At 31.9% G+C, this 24,917-nt stretch overlaps 2 protein-coding genes and 1 pseudogene across 2 annotated transcripts; 1 reads left to right on the plus strand and 2 right to left on the minus strand.

Moving 5' to 3' along the window:
* Positions 1 to 6,608: 6,608 nt before the first annotated feature.
* On the plus strand, positions 6,609 to 7,752 carry LOC107926128 (uncharacterized). The gene is made up of 2 exons (XM_016856929.2): positions 6,609 to 7,115; positions 7,413 to 7,752. Exons 1-2 carry the CDS (start codon positions 6,949 to 6,951, stop codon positions 7,561 to 7,563), a joined length of 318 nt encoding a protein of 105 aa, XP_016712418.1. The 5' UTR covers positions 6,609 to 6,948; the 3' UTR covers positions 7,564 to 7,752.
* A 4,150-nt stretch (positions 7,753 to 11,902) lies between these two features.
* LOC107926139 (malate dehydrogenase, mitochondrial-like) lies at positions 11,903 to 15,010 on the minus strand (annotated as a pseudogene).
* A 1,953-nt stretch (positions 15,011 to 16,963) lies between these two features.
* On the minus strand, positions 16,964 to 18,606 carry LOC107926325 (zinc finger protein CONSTANS-LIKE 5). Its single transcript, XM_016857159.2, has 2 exons — positions 17,639 to 18,606; positions 16,964 to 17,550 (listed from the first exon to the last, which is right to left on the minus strand). The coding sequence occupies exons 1-2, from the start codon at positions 18,260 to 18,262 to the stop codon at positions 17,230 to 17,232; spliced, it is 945 nt and encodes a 314-aa protein (XP_016712648.2). The 5' UTR covers positions 18,263 to 18,606; the 3' UTR covers positions 16,964 to 17,229.
* Between the last annotated feature and the right edge of the window lie 6,311 nt (positions 18,607 to 24,917).

Consider the following 24,917-nt stretch of genomic DNA (forward strand, 5'->3'; position numbering starts at 1 on the left):
CTTCATTGTCTCTTTTCCTCGGGACCGACTTTTTGGTACTTTCTCCGGCTTCTATCTTGCCGCTCCTTACAGCATTTTCGATCATTTCTCCCGTCATTACTATATCAGAGAAGCTCTTGGTGGCGCTTCCCAATATATAAGTGATAAAATGAGCCTTCAAGGTATTAATAAAGAGTATCGTTGTCTCCTTTTCTAGAAGTGGTGGCTGAACTTGTATGGCCACCTCCCTCCATCTTTGTGCGTACTGCCTGAAGCTTTCATTTGATTTTTTTTCATATTCTGGAGAGTGATTCTGTCAGGGGTCATGTCTGTCACGTGATTGTATTGCTTCATAAAGGCCTAGGCCAGGTCCTTCCACTAGTTGATCTTAGAGCGACTTAATTGGTTGTACCACTTAGACGCCGCCCCGACCAGATCGTTGTTAACATATCCCGTCATTCACCTGCAGAACATAGTGATGTGGGCTTCAGGGTAGCTCGTTCCATTGTATTTCTCAAATTTGGGCATTTTGAATTTGGGGGGGAGGACTAAATCTGGGACCAAACTCAGGTCCTTAGCATCAATCCCTTGATGATGATCCGCGCTTTCCATGGCTTTGAATTTTTCCTCGAGCCATCTGCATCGTTCTTCCAATTATTTTTGCAAATCCATCCTCGCCTTTTCCTCTTCGACAATTTCATCCAAGTCGGGAACCGGCAGATAGTTCGGGTTGTTGACAAAGTTAGAGCCTGAGCCAGTTTGGAAATTTATCGATACCGAAGCTCCAGCCTAAACCTGCTGGGGCATGATCGTGACAGATGGTTTCGGTAAATTAATCTCGGGCTTATCGGTACATGCGTCGGAGTGAAGCCAGGGGGTATTGAGGATCCTCGTTAGTTTCTTTAACTTTGTCCATAGGGCCCTTTCCCTTATCCGTTCCTCCCAACAGTAGCTGGGATAACTGACTCATCATTTCCCTCTGGGACTCCATCATTTGCTCTTTCATCTCTCGCTGAATCTTAGCTAGTTGCTCTTGCATCTGAGACTGCATTTGTTCTTGTATTTCTTTTTGCATCTGCTCTAATTTCTCGAGTCTCTTATCCATTAATTTTTTCTTGTACCGTAGGGGTGTGTGGTTGGTTGGTTTTCGTTAGTTTCCAGGTTACTGAAATAATTTTTAATTAATTAATTAGAAAACTCTTATGGCCTTTTATGCATAATGATATGATGCAAATGCAAATGCATGAATGCAAAGAAGGCATCAATTTTTTGATTCAATTGCCCTTAGAAAGTTTTACTTGAAAATAAAATCTTTTACATAAAGTCGAGTTACAATTAAAATTTCGCTCTAACACATAAAGTCCTAATTTTTTTAAGCAACGAGGCCAGCTCTTGTCCGTGATCCGACTCCAACTCATATTTCACGCTCAGTGTGTCCGCCTGAACCGCTAAAGTTTGCAAGTAGTCGGCTACCTCCCGAATCTGGGTTATGGCTTCCCCTATAAGATAATCTCTATTTCTGACTTGGTCTTGCACATGGTGAAGCTGCTCTTTCCAACGATCCTCGTTTGCCTCGAAAAACTAAATCTGCATCTCACAATTCTACAGTGATGCCTCTAACTCTCCTATTCTTCCTTTCATTTCTTCTATCTTGCTCAAACATGCCCTCAGCTCTATTACGGTGTTACGATTTCGGTACTGATGCAGAGACTTCTCGAGTTCTGTTACTCTAGCCCTTAATTCACCTCGCTCGATTCTACTTTCCGATTGACTCTTCTCCAAATCTTCGTTTCGTGCCTGAGCTTCTCAGAATTTCCTTTCCCACCAGTCGGTATTGGCCTTTTCTTCCCGAATTTCATGGCGCCGTTGTTCGGAAGTCTTACTTAAGCCCGCAGTCCTCATAGATAGGCGTAGCTTCTTGTAGTCCGTCTTCAGGCTGTCTAGGTCTTCTTCGGCCTTGGTTTTTCCTTTTCTCCACTTCTCAGCCTCTGACCTCTGAACATCAGCGTCTAACCTTAAGTGCATCTTTTCTTTTTCCAATTGCTCGATCTTCTTCCCAAGCTCCAAACTCTTTTTCTCGAAATCTTGCTTTATAATTTCCAATTCTGATGGGGCGACTTGTAATTGTTCCCCGATAGGTTGAGCACTCTCTAAGTTTGGCCTAGGAATATTGTCATTAATCCTCTTCTTAAACCACTCGCTGTACTCGAGCGTTACCATGGAACCAACGGCTAACCTTTTCATCCAACAAGTTTACTTCCAAGCATCCGATAACTCCCGAACTCTCTTTTTATAATGAGCACCCTTAAAAGAGAATTCACTTTGAGCAAGTCCGTAGGTCATGGGTACAAACTGCCTCGACTTATATTGCCTCAAGACTATCAACGGAGTATACCCGGTAGCTCCCCAGATTCCTAACAGTGGCACCCAATCGAAGTTACCACTTCGGTGCATGATCTCGTGAGGGACCATCCAATAAGCTCTCCATTCAATATCCCCCTCCTTGAGGTTTTGAAGAATATTCATCCATTTTTCCTCCGAGATATCCTATCTCCTCTGTATAGCTGCTTCTTCCTTCAAAGGGGAATAACCTTCGGAAAAGACTCGGTAGGAAACCTTTTCTACCTTCCAAAAGTGCCCATGAAACCATACCATCAATAGTTGAGCACATCCAATAAATCGCCCCTCGCCCGTCTTCCGACATGAGCTCAAAGATCTGAAAGTTTCTGCCAATATCGTCGGTACTGGAGTGATTCCCTTCTCAAGGCAATCGAACAAGTCGATGACCGCCTCGTCCACGTGTCTCAAAGCCTTAGGAAAGATCACTAATCCGTAGATGCTTAAGGCAAATATATCAACCCTCTTTCTTTCGTCTGGATGAGTCAAGATCAAATCTCGCAAATTCTCCCAAGGGACACATTTGCTATCTCCTTTTTGCTGAATCTGAGCGGTGACCCAAGGCTCGCTCGTCCCAGAAATGCTCATCAGTTTCTTCACGAAAGCCTGACTACTAAAAACCCAGGCATAAATCTTCCGGACCTGAATCTTTGGACACCTAAGCAGCATAGTGTATTCCTCTATAGTAGGTACCAAATCCACTTCTCTAAAGGAGAAACACTTATACACGAAATTCCAAAACTGCACCAAGGCTCGGAACAAATGCTTATCCACTCTAATGTCTAGCAGGTAGGATATATCACCATAACTTTGGTAAAACAACTGCTTGATCCTTTCATCCCAACTAGCCCAAATGTCTCTCAACTCTTGCAGATTATTCTGTACTACATTGAGGCGAGTGAAATCTCGTAGCTCCGGTACATGCCCTTCTGCTAAGCTATCCCCTCTCTGAGATTGTAGCCTTTTCGACCAAGCTCAAACGGCCGTATTATCCTCGACTTTACTAAGAAATTCATTCTTCATGTCAAATTTTCTAACTTAGTAATTGAATGTAGATTAACGCCTCCTTTAGTATGCAATGTCATGCAAAAAAGACAATCAAAACAAAACATCGGTTAGTATCAAATAATAGTGATAGAATGCAAGCACATAAACGGTGATTATAACGCATATACAGGTAAGTACTAAGGCTCGACGCGGCTCCACCCAATGATAGCTCCTAAGGTTCACTATATGTGGTTTAGTTCTAGGAAAAGGGGCACCCGAACCAGCAGATTCCTCAATCCTCACCCATTATAGGCTCATATAGATCGAGTTCGGTTCGGGGGGATACATTTCCCTATGACCATGCGGAGATGAAAATCTTACGAAATCATAGGTACGGATGTACCCCGGAAGCAATCCACTAGCCCATGCGGAGGTGAAAACCTCACGAAAGCGTAGTTTCTTACTCCCACTTAGAAGGTGTGACCACGTGGCCATGCAATGAAATGCAGTGCCATTCTACAAGACCCGCACCAAAACAATCATACAATCAAATGCAATCGAAAGATAGATGATTTTTAAAATAAATTTTCGGTCTTTTAACAAAAGGACAGTAGATAATCGATTTTTATGGCTCGACTCTCAAGTTCAATCCCCAGTAGAGTTGCCAAGCTGTCGAAACCATCCCTTGAATTAAAATTTTTGAATTTCAAAATTTTTATTTTAATAAAAAAATAGGGGAATCGACTATTTGGGAAATAGAAATATGGAGTCGCCACCGATCTTTTGTTTTGGTGTAATCGGGTCACCTAAGGATTTGGTTATTTTAATAAAATGTTTTGGTTTACTAGAATAACGATTTTGGTCTACGAAAATATGAGAAAATGGGCTCGGGAGTCGGTTACGTATGAGGAAGGATTAGCACCCTCACTACGCCCAAAATTGGTACCAAATCGATTAAAAATTGTCCTTAGGTCTAAGATAAAAAATGTTTTTGAAATGTGGTTCTTATCAATAACGTTTAAACAACCGAGTGGGTTACCAAAATCTTCTTGTTTCGACGTCCGAAAGCCTACAATTTTGAAATTAATAAAAGGATGCCCAACTGTTTGGTCCAACGAAAAATCGAAACCCAACACAGTAGGGTACGATTCCTCGAATTTTCGAATATTGACCATTGCCTTACTTCATAAAATACGCGTGAAATTCCGAGGAGATATTCGATTATTTCGGGCAAATGAAAAAGCGCAACCCAGCACGATAGGGCTCGATTCTCAAAACGCCAAATATCAAATATCATCTTCGTTTTTAAGTATTTATATTTTTTTAAAACATGAGTAAGAATACACAAGAATATTCAATCGTTTTGAACAAACGAGAAATCACAACCCAGCACGATAGGGTATGATTCTCGAATTGTCAAACGCCGAATATTACTTTCGTTTTAAATAATTTTTTAAAATATATGAATGAATTTTTGAAGGGATACTCGATCATTTTAAGCAAACGTGAAATTGCAACGCAACACGTTAAGGCACTATTCCGCGAATTGCAAAATATCGAATTTCGCCTTCATTTTAAAGAATTATTTTAAAAGGCATGAGGGAAATCTTGAAGGGACATTCGATTATTTTGAGCAAACGCGAAATTGCCACCCAACACGTTAGGGCACTATTCCGCGGATTGCCAAATATCGGATTTCACCTTCGTTTTAAAGAAAATTGTTTTAAATGGATACTTATAAAACTAGCTTAAAACATATTAATGCATTTTGAAATGAGACGAAATTGATTATAAAGATTTGAATTTTATAAAACCACATTTCGAAAACCAAACGGAAGACAATGAGTGAGGTAATATGCATGTACGAGATGTGATCAACTAACGTACTAATAGTTAAAAAATAGCTAACTTAAAAACATAATCCGATCGCAATAATACATGGAGAATAGCTACTATGAAACAATGAATAAATGGATAATGCCACGATAACATACATGGGAAATAAAATGATTAACATTAGATATACGAAACAAAATGCAAATTAAAGAAGCAATATGGCATAAAACCATTCTAAAGTAACGACGAATAAAATGGTACTTAAAACGTGGGTTGACAAGTTTGCGCATATACAAGAACTAAGGCTAGATATATATATATAATATATATAATATATATATGTATATTTGAAATGGATGTTAAGGAATGAAAATTCGAATCAAGTTGCATGTAAAAACATTTTAATCACAAATGCGTTTAAAAGTTGACAAAGTACATGGTTGTCCAAATAATACATATAACATAGAAAATAATAGTGAAGACACATAATCAAGACATAACACACAAAATAAATTAATAAAACATATGTGCATGTAAGTTTATTGTAAAAAAAAAGACATGGAATTAATAATAAGATATACGAATTTTTTAAATAGCCCAAAAATTATACACACCCCTACATTAAAACATTTGAATGATAGGATACATAAAGAACCAAAGCGATGTAATATAAAGAAACATAAAAAAATAATAATAATAATTTTAATTGAAAGAGTTTTTAAAATTATTTCATATGTATGAAGATAAGGTTTGGTAAATCATAAGGAAAAGGTATTTTAACATAAAAGAAAATCTATTACAATGAGTATTAATACGTATGTATATATATGTAAATCTAAGAGTAAATATGTACAAATCTTCACTAAAATAATAACATGTTTAGATTTATTAATGTATATATCAGATATAAATGTCTATAAACATATACGTACATAAAGATAATTTAGGAGATGTGTTATATAGGATCGTATAATAAAATACAATAATAAGTTTAAGAAACATATGAGTAAAATAGCATAAGGCAAACAATGTATATATATATGAAGTAAAATTAACTCAAATATAAGGTAAAATATACGTACATAATGGCATGAAAGAAATGAACATTTGAAGTATATTAAATGTAATATTAACATTACGCAAAGAAAAAAAAGAAAATCACAATGAAAAGGGGTAACAATTACCAAAGACATTTAAAGAATGCAAATAACTGATTAGAAATAAAATGGATTATAAAACAATTAAGACTTAATTAAAAATGAACTAAAATAGAGGGGATAATTCGAAAATAAACAAAAATGATAATAGGGACCAGTATGCCAAGCGCGTAAATGCATAGGGGCTCAAACTGGAAATAATCCAGGCCCTACAGCACTGCGTTTAAGCGCAGATTCGATTGCAAGTGAACACAAATGATAGGGCGAATTTAAAAAAAACAAAAGAAATACAAAAGTAGTTGATTGAAATACAGCTCAAAAGAGGAGGGACTTATGTTGAAAATATTCCCTCACCGCAAAGACGCGCGGATCCCAGGGGCCGGGCATCGGGTCGGGTCAAATGGGCTTATACGGCGCCGTTTTGAGGCTGTGTGGACAAATCCTTAAACGACGTCGTTCTCACGCGCGTATAAAACCCCCCATTTCATCAGACTTTCAATGCTCCAAACCCTAACCCTTTTTTCATTAGCCGCTTACATGAGGAAAATAAAAAAGAAGGTCTAAACTTCTCCCTTCAATATTAGGCCGACCGATGGTTACTCGCGATTGTTCATCTGCCTCTCACTTCGACTCCCTAGAACGGTCGATCGAGGTTTTATTGAACCAAGGAGATTCATGGGTCTCGTTTACCAGCCCCAAATCGCCACTGTGTTTCGATGGTGGCGAAACAAGCGGAAACTCGAAGGCTTCGGAACGCAGGTAAGCTTCGTCACTTTTCTTTTTCTTGTTGATGATGAAGTAACAGAGGACTCGAGTAGATCAAAAAAAGAAAGGAAAAGCAGAGAGTTAAAAAGAGAGAAGGGAAAATCACCTTCTTTTCGTCTATTGCCTTTTTTCTTTGCTATTGCATATGTTTTCTCTATGTTTTCAAAAAGGGAACCCCTTTACAATCAGAATCAGTAGGCTTTATAGCCAAATGCTAATAAAAAATACAATGTTTTTTCTTTCTTTCTATTTGCTGTTGTGTCTGTTGTCATTTTGTCCATTTCTTCGCAGGCACAGGTGCGTGGAGCTCGGGTACGGGATAGTGTTGGCGTACGGAGGATGTGCTGGACGGTACGGAGGCCAGGGTTGGCGTGGACGGAGGCGCAAGCAGACAGCTAGGGCTCTGTCTAATTTTAGTGTTTTTGGGCCTATCGGGCCTTGAAGCTTTGGACTGTTTTGTAAATGGGCTAGGGTATTAATTTTAGTGGGCTGTTTGGGCTTGTAATAGGTCACTAACTAAATGGACTTTATTTTATTTTATTTATTTATTTTTGGGTTTCAAGGGGCCGGGCAAATTGGCCTATTTACAGTGATGTAATTGATCTGTACCGTTGGATTTGAGGAGGTTCAACTATAAATAAAGGCCTCTCCCTTCATTGTAAACACACAGGAGTTTTGGGAAACAATAAAAATTTTTGAGAGCTTTCACTCAAATTTCTCTCCCTCTTACGTTCTTATTTTCTACGGTTTGTTCTTATTTTATTCTTTATTCATCTTTGTTTTTCAACCCTTTTTATTTTGATTTAATCCATGTTTCCCTGATTTTTTTTATATATTTTAATTTTTTTAAATAATTTTAGTACCATATCAAATTCTTTCATTTTTTAATAATTTTTTTAGTATTACTCTTAGTAAATTATTTTTTTAAAATTTTATTCAAATCATTATTTTAAAAAAATATATTTTATTTAATTGTCATATTTTATCCAAAAGTTTTTCTAAAATGAGGCAATGTTTTTCGTATTTAGGAATTTGGGAAATAGTGCCCTAACATGCTGGGTTGCGATTTCCCGTTTGTCTAAATGCCTAAAGTATCCTTCTAAATACATTTTGTAAATCACGAGATGATTTCAGTTACGAGAGTTTAAGAATATCGTGTCCTATCATGCTGGATGTGATGTTTGTATTCTTTCGGAGCTAAGGAATCTCCATTTTTCAACTTAAATAATTCTGGTTTTAAAAAAAGGATCCTATTTTTAAATATTTTCAAATTTTTGACATTAAGACAGAAAACTATTCAATTTGGTACCAATTTTGGGCGTTGCGAGGGTGCTAATCCTTCCTCGTATGTAACCGACTCCCGAACCTGTTTTCTTAATTTTCGTAGACCAAAACGTTTTATAAGGTGATCCAATCACACCTAAAAAGGTTGGTGGCGACTCCCGTTTTCATTTTTCAAAAGTCGATCCCCATTTTTCAAACGCCCCTTTAAAAAATGGTTTCGACAAGTAAGATTTTCCATTTTAAGAGGCGGGTGCCTCTGCTAGCCTCCATTGGTACCACCTCTACCAATAGTGTAAGTTGAATAGTAAAATATTTAAGGCTTTATCGTGTTTCAATCGCAGCTCAAATGTTGTTAAGTCGGTGCAATTGCCTAATACAGCCCCAGCCTTGATGCTGGAAATCATTAGTTCTTTCTCAAATTTGATTCCTCTTGATGTATGGTACATCTCCTAGATCTCTCGACTGGCAAACATGGAGGCAAACAAATTAGCAAAAACTAGAATCAACAAACCTCAACCACTTTAATCTGCATTTTAATTATCGTATCATTTTAAGCTATCATTGATGTATGGTGGCTGATTGTCGTTGTGGTGTGGGATTGGTTCTATGTTCGACTTTTGCTGCTATGTGTTCTACTAATTTTGTTGGGGTTGGTGCGAATCAAGATACGGGTTGGAAGTGGCCTTTGCTGCTATAAGCTTGATTGGGTTCAGTTTTTGTGAAATGGTGTTTTCATGGCTATCATGAGCTTATCTTATGAAGATCCTATTGTTGCCATGAGGTTCCTATTGTTGTTGCTGCTGCTAGTTTTTTTGGGTATGTTACGTTGTCATATTCGATTTATTTGACTGAAATATAAGATTTATTTGATGGGATGTAAGGTTATTTAGAAGTATATAAATATTTTTCCTAAATTATCTTTGTTATAGAAATTTTAAAACAACTTTAGTTTCTTTAATATTTTTTTAATCTCATTCCATTAAATTATAATATTTTTATTTTTATTACAATTTATATATTAATAAGTAAATATATAATGTTGAAATAAAGTTATAAATCATAATTATAATAATTTATAAAAATTAATTACATCACCAACTAGTTCACTCTTAAAATAGCTTAGAAACACAAAATAATCATTTTAAGTAATATAATAATTAGTAATAAATAGATTGGTAAAACAATGTATAAAAGTAGAACCCCATTAAAAATTATTATTCTAATTAGACTTATATTTTATTTACATAAAAAGGGACAAAATTGATTGAAATAATAAAAGTAAAAGATAAAATCTGGCTAGAATGTAAGATTATTTAAAGAAGAGATGGTATTGAGATTATCCTCTATATTTCGAAATGTTGACATTATATAAGATTAACCGCATGTTTGAAATCCAAACATAATAATCACATTTTCGAAATATTGCATTACCACTTGAATGGCTTGGCTCACAAAAATGATAAATTGTACTGTTTTTTTAAATCATGAAATTGCAATGCAATACAATGGTTAATTTGGCTTTTGACCTTTCAAAATCTTTTAATTTAATTCTGACCTCTAGAAAATTCAAGGGGAAGTAAGGGTTTTGACTCAAAAGTGATAAAATTGTACTTAAACCCTTTCAATAATTATGAAATTATAACGTAATACAATGGTGAAAGTATAGTTTAGTCCTCCAAAAACTTTAAATTTAATTCTAACCTCCTTGGAAGAAAAAAATTCATTTTCCCCCTTAATATAATTACAACATAAAAACATCACACATTACACAAAATTGGAAATTAAAAATGGCTGATTCAGTTGTTTGGTTTAATTGAATAATGTTTTTTTAAAAAATCATAAAATATTAAAAAATATGAAAATAGAGATAATTGATTTATTCAGTTCATACTAGTTCATGAGTCAATAGGTCCAATTCATTATTCTGGACCGATATCCTAATGATTCTAGACCCAAGTCTAATTGGTAGGTTCGATTCTGAAATAGTAAGTTAATCTATACTATTATTTAAACTCATAACTAAGTTGGTGTCATGAGGCAATCGAGTACTAACTCGATTAGAAAAATTACAAAAAATATCATTTTGTATTTAAAATAAGTTATATTATTTCAAGGCACTATAATATTTTACTTAAAATATATATATTACGAGATTTGAACCAACATCAATTATATTAATAAAACCTTTGATTTACCACTCAACTAAATATTTATTTTAATCTTTTTATACATTTTAATTTTATTATGCACACGTTATTATCTCAATCAATTATATATATTAATTAACAGTTAATTGAGTTTATGTCAGTAATTAACTCGACACTAGCTCAAGATTGATGTATTCATTTAGTCTTCTTAATCTGATGTATTCATGTGTTTAAATTTCGTTTTAGAAATATATCATACATATTTCATATATTATTAATTAATTTCAAATCATATATTTTATTATTAAATTTATATTATTTATAAACACATATATTTTAAATATGTAATTGTTACACGTGTAATTTAATACGCATATTATGTGAATCTTAGTATGTAAATGGATTCCTTTTACACACAGTGTATTCTATTGGAAGAATTAGATACCGAAATTGGAATCCCAAAACAAAGGATTCGAATCCAAAATTAGTTAAACTGAAAACTTTTAAAGGTATCAACCGACTATTGGATTTATGAGTGTAATAAAAAATCAAAAGCTGAACTCCTGTATATTCTAATGGTTAAGATGTTTATTGTTTTAGGTGTGATTTAGGATAAGTTACACTCGGTTGCTTTGATGTTAAAACTTTGTCTTCCTCTTATAATTTACCAAAAAAAAATTAGAAATTTTATTCAGACATGACACGTAGAAAAAGAAGGTTGATTATATGACTAAATTAAGATGATAATAATATTTTATTATTATTATTATTTTAAATATTAATTTTTTAATTAAAATTAGAATAGTTAATTTCACCATACATCCCTAAATTATAATCTTCATTCTAAATTAGTCTCTAAACTTTAAAACATTCTAATTACACCATCAAACTATTCCCATCATGTCAGTAAGGTTATTCCATTGCTAAAATTATTAACTTAACCGTTAAATAAAATGTTAAATCTTATGTGACATAATTTAAAATGAATATTGTAAAAATCTTGGTTTTGAAAGTTTTCAGAGTTTTTACAAAAATTTTATCGCTCAGATTCTCTCTTTTTCGATTTTACTTATTTTTAGTTTTTTACTTGTAAAAGTTATGTAGATTATGTAATATAAGATTTGACATGTTATCTAATAGTTGAATTATCGGTTTTAATAATTGAAGGAGTTAATTTATATAACAACGATAGTTTTTTATATTAAAAACTACCCAAGCATGAGCATGAGCATGAGCATGAGCATGAGCCACCTTTGACGAATCCAATGAAAGAATAAGGATCCAAAGAAAGATTTCAACAGCAAACAATCATGCAGGATCAAACCAAATTCAGAAACATAGTCACGCGAGTTATGAAGAGCATCTATTAAATAAATCTTTATTTTTAGTTACATATTACAAAATTATTTTAATTAAATAAATCGGTTTAATTGACTGAACTAAATCTAATGATTAAAAAACGATCACACAACTCCGATTGCCAAAGCACTCTTATGAAGAAGAGCAACAACGCCAATGCAGTCTTGCAAAAATTTGGGAAGAAATTTGTAAATAATTTTTAAACTAACTCTGGTCGGCAAAGTTGATTCCCTTGTGGATCGATGCTTTGAGTTCCGGTTTAAGGCTTTCCAGTCCGTTCTTCTCATACTCTGAGAGAGAACTTAATCCCAAAACTTCGTCCACGCCGTTCTTTCTGAGCCTTACCTGCAACAATCATATATAAATGAGATTTCGGAGTGATGTGACAAAAAATGACCATTGCTCAATTCCCAGACGAAGAGGAATGCAAGTACCATTGCTCAATTCCGGGATGAAGAAGAACTTAAAAAGGTTATGCCTTTGGAAAGTTTACCTTAGATGCAAAGAAAGGAAGTTCAGTGACCGTTGACTGCACGAATGAACATTCGACGACATGAGGAACACCATTCAGTCCCTTAAGGCAAGCATCAGCAAAAATGGCTCCAGCATATCTGCATAAAGAAAACAAGACTACCTAGTCGAGCTAAAATGAAGTGACTAAAATCTTAGTTCTTCCATTTTATGACCATACAATTGAAAGGAAAACCTAATACCTACGCCATTGACAATGTTGCTGAACCCTTTCCAGCCTTAGCTTCCACAACTTCAGTGTCTCCATCTTGCATTCGTTTTGTGAGAACCTTGATATCCCCCTCAGACAAGTTGGCTTTTGGTGTGGCCTAAAAAGTAATAATAATAAAATGCAACTAGAAATTAGAAGACTACGATAAGTAAAAAATGGAAGGAGAACAATAGTGTTATGCACTAGATACATTTTGATGTTAAACAAAATCAATGATAAGAAGGGTAATGAGAAGAAGGAAGTACTTGAGAAAATAGTGGGAGAATGGTTATTCCAGCATGACCACCAACAACTGGGACATTGACATCTGCACGCAAATGAAAAAACTTAACAGAAAGTTCCTCCTATAATCCAAAGTTTCTTATGCTATGATGCACTTTGGACAAAAAGGATTTTCATAAAGGAGAAAAGAAATCTACTTAAAACACTTGATCTCTGGGCCACCTCAACTAAGAATTTCGCTTATTCATCAGAAACAACAGTTCTAAAAAAAAGTGTGATGGAAGAGAGGTGAACTAGTTATTTCCTTTGTTCTCCCCCTTTATAGCAGTATATTCCAGGCAATGAGGTTGTTATAAGAGGCCTTCGATAAGCATAGAATTGAACAAACCTCCAACGTTTGTTTTTGCCTTCTCAGTGTAGAAATTCTTAGCCCTAACTACATCAAGGGTAGTTACGCCAAACAGCTTTTTTCATCATATGTCCCTGCCTTCTTGAAAACCTCAGCTGCAATTGGAACGGTTGAATTGACTGGGTTGCTAATCATATTGACAAGTGCCTGTGCCATAAATTCAGTTCATCAAAGAAAAACTTGGCGAAAAGAAAACATTATACTTAGAAAAAGGTCACATCAGAATAAAAACAATTCTTTGAAGTTAAACAACATCTTTCGATTGTTGGAATTGTATGATAACCAGTTTAACTTATTAAACTTCTCCCATCACTTCCAAAGTGATCACATTTTGGTAAGGTAAATTTTAATAGTTGTATAAAAGAAATAGAGCAAAACTTATTAAACACTTAGAAGCATCAAGGATCCATAATAAAATGTTTTTTTCTTTCTCTGATTAACAGAAAAAGGATAGACACTCACAGTGGGGCAATACTTAGCAATAGCAGAACATAGACCCTTGACAATTCCTGCATTGATGTTGAAAAGATCATCACGACTCATACCAGGCTTTCTTGGCACCCCGGCAGGAATGATGACCAGATCACATCCCTCCAAAGCTTTCTCCAATTGCTCTTCACCAACATATCCGGCAACCTGAAGTAAAGCCAAGAAAAATATAAATAGGAATCACAGTATGAATGCAAATGAAAATCCAGAAGAAAGAGTGACCAGCAGGAAAACAGAGCAGATAAATTAAATCAAATTAATTGGTGAATGAGCTGAGATTAAAGACAAATTAGTAAAAAGATGGAAGCCATTACCAATTTGAGAAAGGAGTAAAAAGTAATCAGTACTCCATATATATATATAAAACATTTGAATATATGTATAGACTAATTAAATGAAACTAAGCCATACCAAGCTGAAATTCTTAGCACAGTCAAATAAATTTCTGAAGAGATTAAAACAAACATATAATCACATTGCAGTCAAATTTCTGATAAACAGGGAATTCAATCCAGAACTGTGAAATTGAAACTCTAACTCCTTAAATCCTATTAAGAAAAAAAGCAAAATCTAGTAACCGAGCCAAACCAAAAGACATACAAATACACATTATGCAAAAAATAAAGAAAAGTTACTTTTCAAAATAGAAAATCACTCAATTTCAATCAGGTGATTAATGCATTACATATAACATGTATAAAAGCATAATAGCAAAGCCAAATTTCAATAGAAAAAAAAATTAAATCACTGAATATAAACCGCCATCTCCGAAATATTAGATCATTTCAAAACTTTTCTTGAAAAAAATTACAAAAATGATCGCATTTATCAACAATTATTTTCTGTACCAAAACAATTACATCATAAGAATCAGATTAAAAAAAAAAGTAATGAAGAAAAACTATCTCGGAACAAACTTAAAACAGTGATTTCAAATTTTGAAATTCAATCTAAAAAATCACATTTTCATATAAGAAATGAGTTTTTGTTTTGGACCTCAGCTCGGGAATTGACGTGGCTGACATCGGCGGCAACGCCAGGGGTGTTTGCGATATCAGAGAGAGCAAGTTGAGAAACAAGGGGGTTAAGCTTCATGAGGAGAGCTAAGGGCTGACCGATCCCTCCGGCAGCGCCTAAGACGGCGAATTTCCGGGCGGGAACGGATTCATCATCGGCGTATGAGGTGCTTTCCGGCGGCCGATCGAGCTACGGATCGAAACATTTTTGCGGAGAGTGGGAGGAAAAACCACTTTTTACTGTTTCACGAGTTAAAAAATGAAAAAGGAAACTTCTTAGTCAAATAATTATTAATGTTTTGAACTAAAATTTAAAAAAAAAAATTATTTTTAACAGTGATTGTCCGCTTAACTCGGGTTTAAGTTATATTATTTTCGTTATTGATAGGTACTAATTTATTATATCTATCATTAAACTAGCTAAGTTTTTTAAGAAAATTTAAAATAAAATATTATGAATAATGCAGTAATTTAAATAAAAATATTTGAATAATTCAACAATATTTTTATAAATTTTTGAGATTGAGTGACCAAAACATAAATTCACTAATACTTTGTAAAATTAGGTGTAATTACTTTTTTTAATTTTTTTAATTTTTATTGGATTATGTTTTATTAGATAAAATTAATTTCTTTTTATTTGGGTTTAGTCTTTTTTTTTAAGTTTATAGTGTAAATTATCATCGTAAAGTTTATTTGGGTTTAGTTTGGAATTAGCCATTAAACTTTAAATTTCAATTAAATTTTCCATCAAATTTTTTTAAATAAAAATTTCTCATTAGATATGGATTTTAATTATTTGAAAACAAAATTCTTTAGTACAAAGCCCATTCTGAAATTTTCAAAAAAAAAGAATATTTGAAAACAAAATATAATGGAAAAAATTATTTCAAATATTTTATTTTAATAGTAAACATTAAGTTAATTTATAAAATTATTAAAAATTACAAATTAACTTCAAATTTTTATTTAATGGAAGGAAGACTTGATTTTTTAAAAATATAAAATATTACTTCATTTTATTTTTTATAAGTACAGTTTTTATTAATATTTGATATTATGTTAATTAATTATTAAATAAAATATTTTAACTTTTTATTAAATTTAACTTAAATTAATTTAAATTATATTTGAATAGTAAAATTTAATTAAAAAAAGCAAACTTTAATGTCAAAATTCAATTAAATAAAATTGAAGTGGTGAAATTCAATATAGAGTTGAAGCATAGTGGTAAATTTACCTTTAATTTAAAATTATAATGACAAATATCAACAAAATTAACATATTAACCCCAAAACAATTGGGTTATATTTTTTCAATTTTATTGGGTTTGGGTTTGTATAATTGGACTTGGTTAATTTAATATAAATTATATCATATATTTTTTTTAATAAAATTTAAAATTAATTATATTTAAAATAGTTTTAAAGTATCAATAGTAAGTCCTATAATGAGATTCAATAATCACTAATCGACAAATGAAATTGCAAAAATTGATTATACAACTAAGTCAACAACTTAAATCATTTTAGCCAAAATCGAGGTTGATCAAGTAAATTAAACCAGCTATAAAAAAAAATACTCTCTTTACTCAATCATGATTAAATGATAATTTATTTTGAAGATTGAATTTAAATATTTTAAAGTTTACGAACTTAATTACAGAAATTTTACGTGCTTAACTCTAAAAAAATTAAAAGATTTACTTGTAAATTTCACTCCAATCAAAAAATATTATTAAATTTTATCGTAAAATTGTTAAATTAACATGTTTACGAACAATTAAATTATCTTTTCAAAATTAAGGGCATAGTCAAAAGAGGCAGGCAAGAGCCTTGGTCACGATGAGAAAATTATTTTATAGTCCCTTTCCAAATATATAATATTTAATTTAGTGTTTTATAACCTTTGATTTAACGGAAATTTATAATTTTAATTCTTTTGAAATATTAATAATTTAATTTTAAAAAATTTAATAAAAAGTTTACCTTTTGACCCGGTCTCTAAACAAAATTTCTAGTTTGATCTACACTTCTGAAATAACGATTTACCAATATTTCTAAGGATTTACCAATATTTCTAAGGATTTATTGAAATTTTCGAAATCAAATTGAGATAAATTATTGAACTAAATTGAAGCATTTACTTACCATATATCTGGTTTTATTTAGAGATTGAAATAAACATTTTTATGATAACTAATATATCTCCCTTGCAGGAATCCTGCAAATCAACCATGGCAAACAAACGAAGAACTCCACCGATACACTGTTTTTTTTTGTTTTTTTTGTTTACATCAGAAACTTTAATGATTAATCAAAGAACTAAGCATCTATCTTCCTTGATTTTCAATGGCCATAAGGTTATTTCTACTTTGCTGGAAATTGGATTAAATAATTTAATACATTACAGAATTAAACCAAACATAAAACATCAACATTCAAAACGATGGAACGACACCATAGTCTGTTTCCGCCATGAAACCAGCAGGACCAACAGCAAAAGAAGACGAGTTATTGAACATGTGATCGACATCATCGTTGTGGGTTTCTGTTCTTTTAGCGAATCGACCTTTGATTCTTGGTCTTGATTCAGCGTAAGCCTTTCTTGAAGCGTATCGTATTGTCTTCTCGAATTTCCTGTTCTTTCTCTTCTCTTTGTACCTTAAAACCCTAGCTTCTCGATCGATTGAACCACCCACTTGTGTTGCGTGGTAATTCCCATCTGGAACTGTTCCTACTTCAAGCGACGATGATGAAACCTGAAATTTTTTATTTTTTAATTTCCGTTTAATTTATGAAAATTTTGCAGTAATTGAAGAAAATGGATTTCAATTTTAAAGTACTTACGCTATGACTGAGAGATGATTGAGTTTGATAGCTGAAAGTATCGAAACAATTTCCATCGTTGATCAGTGGAATGATTGGTTTTGGAGTTTGAACTGGAACAACGCTATCCATGGCGGCATCATGAAGATGTTGAGATGAATTCGGGTACCCGAAATCGATAAACGAATCCATTTCTGTGAAAAACGAATCCCCTTTGTTAGCTTCAATTTCTTGTTTACAATTAGTACCATTATGATCTGTCGTCGGCACAAGGAAGCTAAAAGGGGAAGATTTGACTATGGAATCAGCGGAGTCGTAGAAAGGTTCGATGGGTACACGTTCGTGACGGCGAGCCAGTGGGTTCGCTGAATGGATATCGGCGTCGCAAGTGACACAAAGAGCCGCCGCGTCGGCTTTACAAGTGACAGCCGCCGGAGCTTGTTCGCAAACTTCACACATAGACACCCTCCCGTGACCGGAATGGAAATTGGAATCACAATTCAAGCATAAAAAGACCCAATCAGTACGACAAAAGATAGCTGCCGCCGATGATTTACATCCGTCGCATGTCTTAGCCGCGACAGCCATGGCGGCGGCGCCCCAACCTCCTGGAATGATCGTGCCGCCGCTTATTTCGATTCCCATAATCGCGAATCAAATCAAAGCAATGGAAATAAAAAATATTATGCTTGGATCAAACGTGGAGGGTTTGAAGTGTTTGTTTTTGATTTTGGGTTTGGAGATGGGATTTTTGGGTATCTATTCTACTGAATGAGGGACACGTGGAATTATATAGGCCATGAAATAAAGTTAGGACGAAAATATTTGGGGGATTTTAATAATTTTGGGTCAAGTTGCTGTCGTTTGTCTGTGCCGACATGGGCCCAACCGGAAAGATGATAACGACCGCCAGTTTTCATCCTTTCTCAACCGGACCACCCATTTTTGTTCTCATCGATTTCAATTAAATTTTTAAAAATAAAACTAGGTGTTCATTGGCTGGGTCAAACCGAATTCAAGTCGGATCTAAGCATGATATTAACATACTTCATATTTGTCCAACCTCGACTCTACTCGAAATCTAGACTTAAAAATTTGCCTAAACTCTCCTATATTCACAAAAGACTAACCCAAACTCATTTTTAGGCTCGCCCATATTATTTTTTTTTTAATATTTATATTATATTATTTTAATATTTAATAATTTTATATTTTTTTATTTATTGAAAATTTTTTATATAGTGATCTTAATATTATTTTAATGTTTACATTAGAGTAGTATTATATATTTAGTATATATTTATTTTTGTAATGTGTTCTAAATTACATAATATATAAATATAATATAAAGTAATATAAACTTAAAATGGGTTAGGCCAGGCTCGAGCCTTGAATGTTTAAGCTCGAGCCCAACCCATATTTTAAACAGGCCTAATTTTTTTGTCCAAACCTATTTTTTGAGTATAATATTTTTGCCCAAACCGTCTCAAATTTCGGGCGAACCTTCGGGCCTAGATAGGTAATCCAATCTATGAACAAATCTATTCGAAATTGATATACTATTGGTTTTCAATTTAATCGATCAATTCAATTTGGTTTTAATAATATTGATTTTCATGAGATGATTTGGAGCCAAGAATTTAAAAGATTATAAAACTAATACAAGTCTCAAATTATTTGGTAAACTAATTTATATAAAAATATTATTAATTGAATCACTAATAAAATATTGAATACATAATTCAGTATCTAAGTTTGATATTTTTTCTAATATGGTACCCGTGTTATTTTCATGTTCAATCTGGTACTTGTATTTGACAAAAGTTATATATTTTGGTACCTAAAGATAACGACATTAATTTTTTAGTGTTTAATTCAGATTTGAAAACATGAATTAAAATCACATATTGTATTAGCAATTAATTTTCATCAAATCAACCCTAAAACTAGAATTAAACACTAAATAGTTAACATTGTTATTTTTGAGTACCAAAATATATAATTTTTGTCAAATTGGACCAAGAAAATAACACGGATACCATATTAGAGAAAACAAAAATCAAATTCGAGTACCTAATTATAGAATAACTTCGATATTTGATAAAGTAAAATAATTTTTTTAGATTGCATGTTCAAATTTATGCTTTTAACAATTACAATTAGATACTTTATTATAACTTTTTTTTGGGGGGGGGGGCATCGCATTATAACTTTCTTCGGTTTAAGCACATCTCAATTATCTTCCAAAATTTTGTTTGCCTTTTTCTTTTTCAACCTCAAATTTTTTCCTACTTTGATTTTTTTTTCAACTTTTATTTTTAATTTTTTTTCCAACTTTCTTTTTAAGGTGATTCTTGTGGCAATAGAAATTTATTGGACATCACCAACTGAAAGCATGTGTATAAATAAAAGTTTGCCTTGCTTTATCTCAAAATTGTGATAGTGTTCATAGTTCCCTTTGCTAATTTATGGAGATTTTGTCCAATTTCTTTTACTTTCACTTTGTTTTTAGTGTCGTTTTCGTTAGTTTTTCAATTTTTTTTAGTTGTGTTATGGTGCATATATGGGAACTATTGAGGTAAGTGTGTCGCTAGATCTATTGAGAATTATTGTTGAAGGACTTTGTCAATATAGAGTAGTGTAATATTGAATACAAGATTAGACTTCAAGATAATGGAGAAAAAGATAAGCTATTTGAGATTTGGTTTTCGTGCATTGCTGATGTGGTGAGAGTCCTTTGTGAATCTTGGGTAGTGTCCAATTGGTTGATTGTAATTGGTCATCAAAATAATCTGACAATAGCAATACTAAGTTGTCAGTATTGATGATTGATCTAGGTGATGCATCTTTGGTAATGTCTAATTAGTTGATCGGAATTTGTCGTTAAAATAATTTGACAATAGCAATGCTAAGATGCCACTATTGATGATTCACCTAAGTGATGCATCTTTAATATAATATTTTTATTTGTTATATAAATTCATTTAATAAAAGTTTTCTAATAGAATCATAACTCTAATTTATAAGTATGATAATCTTTTATCAAGTAAATTTATTTAAACAAATATTTTAGTAAAATTAATATTTGTATTTATAAATGTGATAAATGTTGTAAAAAATAAAAAAATATTTAAAATGACAAAGTCAAGTCGATTGAATATTAACTCGATTGGCATGTGTATTGTTGTCAATGCATAAAGACGTGGGTTCAAGTATGTTGAAGTGCATTATCCTTCCATTTATAGATTTGGATAGGCGATAAGATGCAATACAATGTATTTAACTTATTTTTTATCTCGCACTACAATATCCACTTTATAATAAAATTGCCAAGCAAAACTAAGCAGATTGTATAAAGGACTACCATAACCTATTTAGGCATAAAGAACGTGCATTCTTGTGATCAATGGAAAGTTTCTATTAAAGAAAATATAAAAGTTGCCACACGAATGAAGGAAGCATTTCATTAATGCTAACAGGTGCCATCCACTACAATAGTAATTACTATTGTGTTAGATCTTCTTTAGACAAAATGTTAGCACCAAAATGTTAGCACCGTAAAACAAAATTTGATATAAAACTTAACAAAAGCATAACATGAATAAAATAGGAAACAATGAAAATGTAGAAAGTTGCCACACGAATGAAGGAAGCATTTCATTAATGCTAACAGGTGCCATCCACTACAATAGTAATTACTATTGTGTTAGATCTTCTTTAGACAAAATGTTAGCACCAAAATGTTAGCACCGTAAAACAAAATTTGATATAAAACTTAACAAATTAAATCTGTCATGTCCGATCATAAATAATAAATAAAAAATAAGACTAAATGCGAAAGTGTACTTAAATCTATTAAAATTTTAAGATCTTGAAAATTGTGATTTTAATCTTCCCAATAAACTTACAAGTATTTTTTTGTTTTCTTTTTTGATATTCATTTAATCACTTAAATTCTTTTTTTTTTTTGCTTATTTGTCTATATCTTGGATTTTCGCATCATAATATGTCAAAAGTAAAATGATGAAAGATAAGAATAAAGAATTTCTCAACAAAAATAACAAAACAAGAATAGATGTAGAGAGGGGAAAAAAGAAAAAATAAGGATCCTGAAATCCCAAAAGAGTCTTGTTTATAGGTATCTAGATAAGAAACTAAAGTAGCACCTAGGAGGAACAACGCTAAAAAGCCTCAATTGAAGATAAACACACATTCAGAAGCATTTAATACAAGGGTACAATGATTAGGGAAATAATCATGACACTTTAAAATCTCTTTGGGCCTTACCAAAACTTCCAAGAGCATCTCTAGAAATCTAACTCAACTCAAGTCACTTATAATCCGTCTTTCATCTAAAGGGCAATTGTTATACTCTTATCATATCACCTTTCGCCAAATCAATCAACGCCTACTCTTAAAAATAAAACGTAACAAAGCTAGATCTTATAAACTCACCAAGAACATATTCTTACCTTTGCTTTTCCAAAGCCCACGTCACATAAGGGGGGATAAGAAAGAATCCATTTTTGGTATTTGCCAATCTATCACCTCTTCAAGCCTAACGAGACTTCGTCCAATCATATTACATAATCCCTTCGCTTCAACTCCAATGGTGCTTCTACTTGGCATTGGTCACTCTACCCTGTATTCTTATAAAGTAAAACGTTTGATGGTTGGGATACACACCAAGTTGTCATTTCTCTATAAATACTTCATCTCAACACCAAGGCAAGAAAGCAACAAGATCAATTTTACAACCCACACTCACCTCAAATACCACCTCTAACCCTTTAAAATTATCATTCTTAGTGTCTCTCTACACTAGCTACATTGTGAAATACCGCCATCCCCTGCCCAACACTTTGTATAACTTAATTTCTTTTACCCAGGTTAAAAGTTCTATTTTCTTTTTCAATTAAATCATAGATTGAATTATCTCTCATCAATTTACTTCGTTTTAATTAAATATACTTTATAAAATTGGAAATTCCTCGTACACATAAGAGTTAGTTGCAATAGGCATCCCTAAACTATGTCTCTCATTCTAAATCGGTCCCTAAACTTTAAAGCTTTCTAATTATATCTTTAAATTATCAATGTTACAACAAGTCCTTCCATTATTAAAATCGTTAATTTAATTGTCGAATGAAAAATTTTATGACATAATTTAAAATAAAAAATTTAAAGAAAAGTAAAATGTTGTCACACAACTTTTAGAAGTTAAAACTAAAAATGAAGTAAAACCGAAAAAAAGAGAGAGTGAACAATAAAACTGCTATAAAAGCTACGAAAATCTTAAAACCAAAATTTTTACATCATCCATTCTCACAATATTCAGTTTTCTTTAAAATTTTCATTTTAAATTATTTCACATGAGGTATGACGTCTAATTTAACGATTAAATTAACAATTTTACTAACGAAAGAACCTTATTGATATAATTTCAATAGTTTAAAGATGTCATTAGAATTTTAAAATTTGAAAGCTAATTTAAAATGAAGATCATCGTTTGAGTATACCCAATGTAATTAACTCTAAAAAACGGTTGTGAAACATTTTAAAAATTTTAATTTATTATACGTAATCACATCAACTACTTTCATAGAATATACCAATTTAATTGATCAAATTAGTTTTTTTTTTAACAATCTCATTTTATTTTCTGATCATATTTGATCTTTTTGACGCCTGAAACTATTTATAGCTGCTCCCCAACCCATAAATAGGAGAATAATACGTTTTAACACATTCGAATCTCTATCCTAAACTCAATCTAGAATTGATTAAATTATTTAAATCCATCACCAAATATTATTGAGGTTTAGGATTAGATATTTTAGACATCCCTAAAAAAAGGTAGCATTACCATACCACAATGTCCCATAATAAATTAATGTTTTGTTTAAAGTTGGAAAATGACAATTTCTGGTATCTTTCCTTGGGACCATCTTTTAATTTGTTGCCTCTTCAGTTAAGGAAAAGGTTATAATTGTCTTTTTATTATTAATATTATTTTTCTTTTGAAGAATTAAAAATTATAAAAATACCTTCGTATCCAAACTTTAAAATGCAAAAAAAAACAAATTAAATAAAAACAAATAATTAAAAAGAATATGAAAAAAAACTGGTAATTTTATTATTATTATTTATTTAAATTTTATAATTAATTTTTAATTCAAGGTATTGATTAATATATTTTTACTTTAATTATTTAGTCGATTAAGTCTTAACTCAATTAACATTGACATGTTGCCAATATAGGAGGACGTGAATTCAAATGCACAGAAGTACATTATCCTCCTATATATGGATTGAGGGTAGTTCTAAATATTATGTTAAAAAAAGATATAATTAGAACCTATAATGAGATTGTTAAAAAAACCCGACATTATTTATAATTAAGTATACTTTTTATAAAAATTATTAAAAACAAGAGAAACAATATTGAGGAAAATTTTTTTCCCTATTTAAGAGTTTGATATTACTGGATTTCTTATTTATTTGGGGCTAATTGTAATTATTGAATATTGGATGTCTCAAACAAAAAAAAGCATTTATTTGTTTTAAAATTAAAGTTATTTTTAATAATTAAATATTAGAAAAATTAAATAAGTACGAAATATATGTTAATGTTCTATAAAATTATTTACTTTGTTGAATATGATAGAAGTAAAAATATTTATTTAATTAAAATAAAAAAATCTAGATATATATATATTAGCTAACACAGCATAGATTCATAGGTAAATAATATTGGTTTGATTTGGACAAGTTTACCCTCGGAACCATAAGAGAGATTTTGGCACAAAAATCTACAAAAGTCACTGTCAGAAATTTAGAGTGCCTGACAGGGCGGGCAAATGGGTCGGCCAACCGTGTCGTTGTTTTTGTCTTTAAGGTCAAGGACAATTTTGGAAATGACATTATTTTTGCTTCCTTTTTTTTTCATTTTATTTGAGAAAATAATTTAAAATGTGACTTAAGATTGTATCTATACTATATAAGTTAAATTCTGCAATAAGTCCCTGAACTTTGTAAAACTTATGGATTTAATCTTTATATTTTAATTTGATCACTTTTAGTCCTTGTAAGTTTCATATTTTAAGTCTTGACCCAAACAATAGTAATTAAGTTGATTCAGTTAAATTAATCTCTAGCCATGTACAATGTATGTAGTTGTAGATTTAGTTTGTATTTTCCAATTGGACCGTTCAAAGTCCCTATACTTTTTTGAATTTTGAAATTTCAATTCTGACAAAAACACCAACCGTTAATACATTAACTAGATTTTTATTAAATA

This window comes from Gossypium hirsutum, chromosome A08, assembly GCF_007990345.1.
Source record: "Gossypium hirsutum isolate 1008001.06 chromosome A08, Gossypium_hirsutum_v2.1, whole genome shotgun sequence".
Classification (NCBI taxonomy): Eukaryota; Viridiplantae; Streptophyta; class Magnoliopsida; order Malvales; family Malvaceae; genus Gossypium; species Gossypium hirsutum.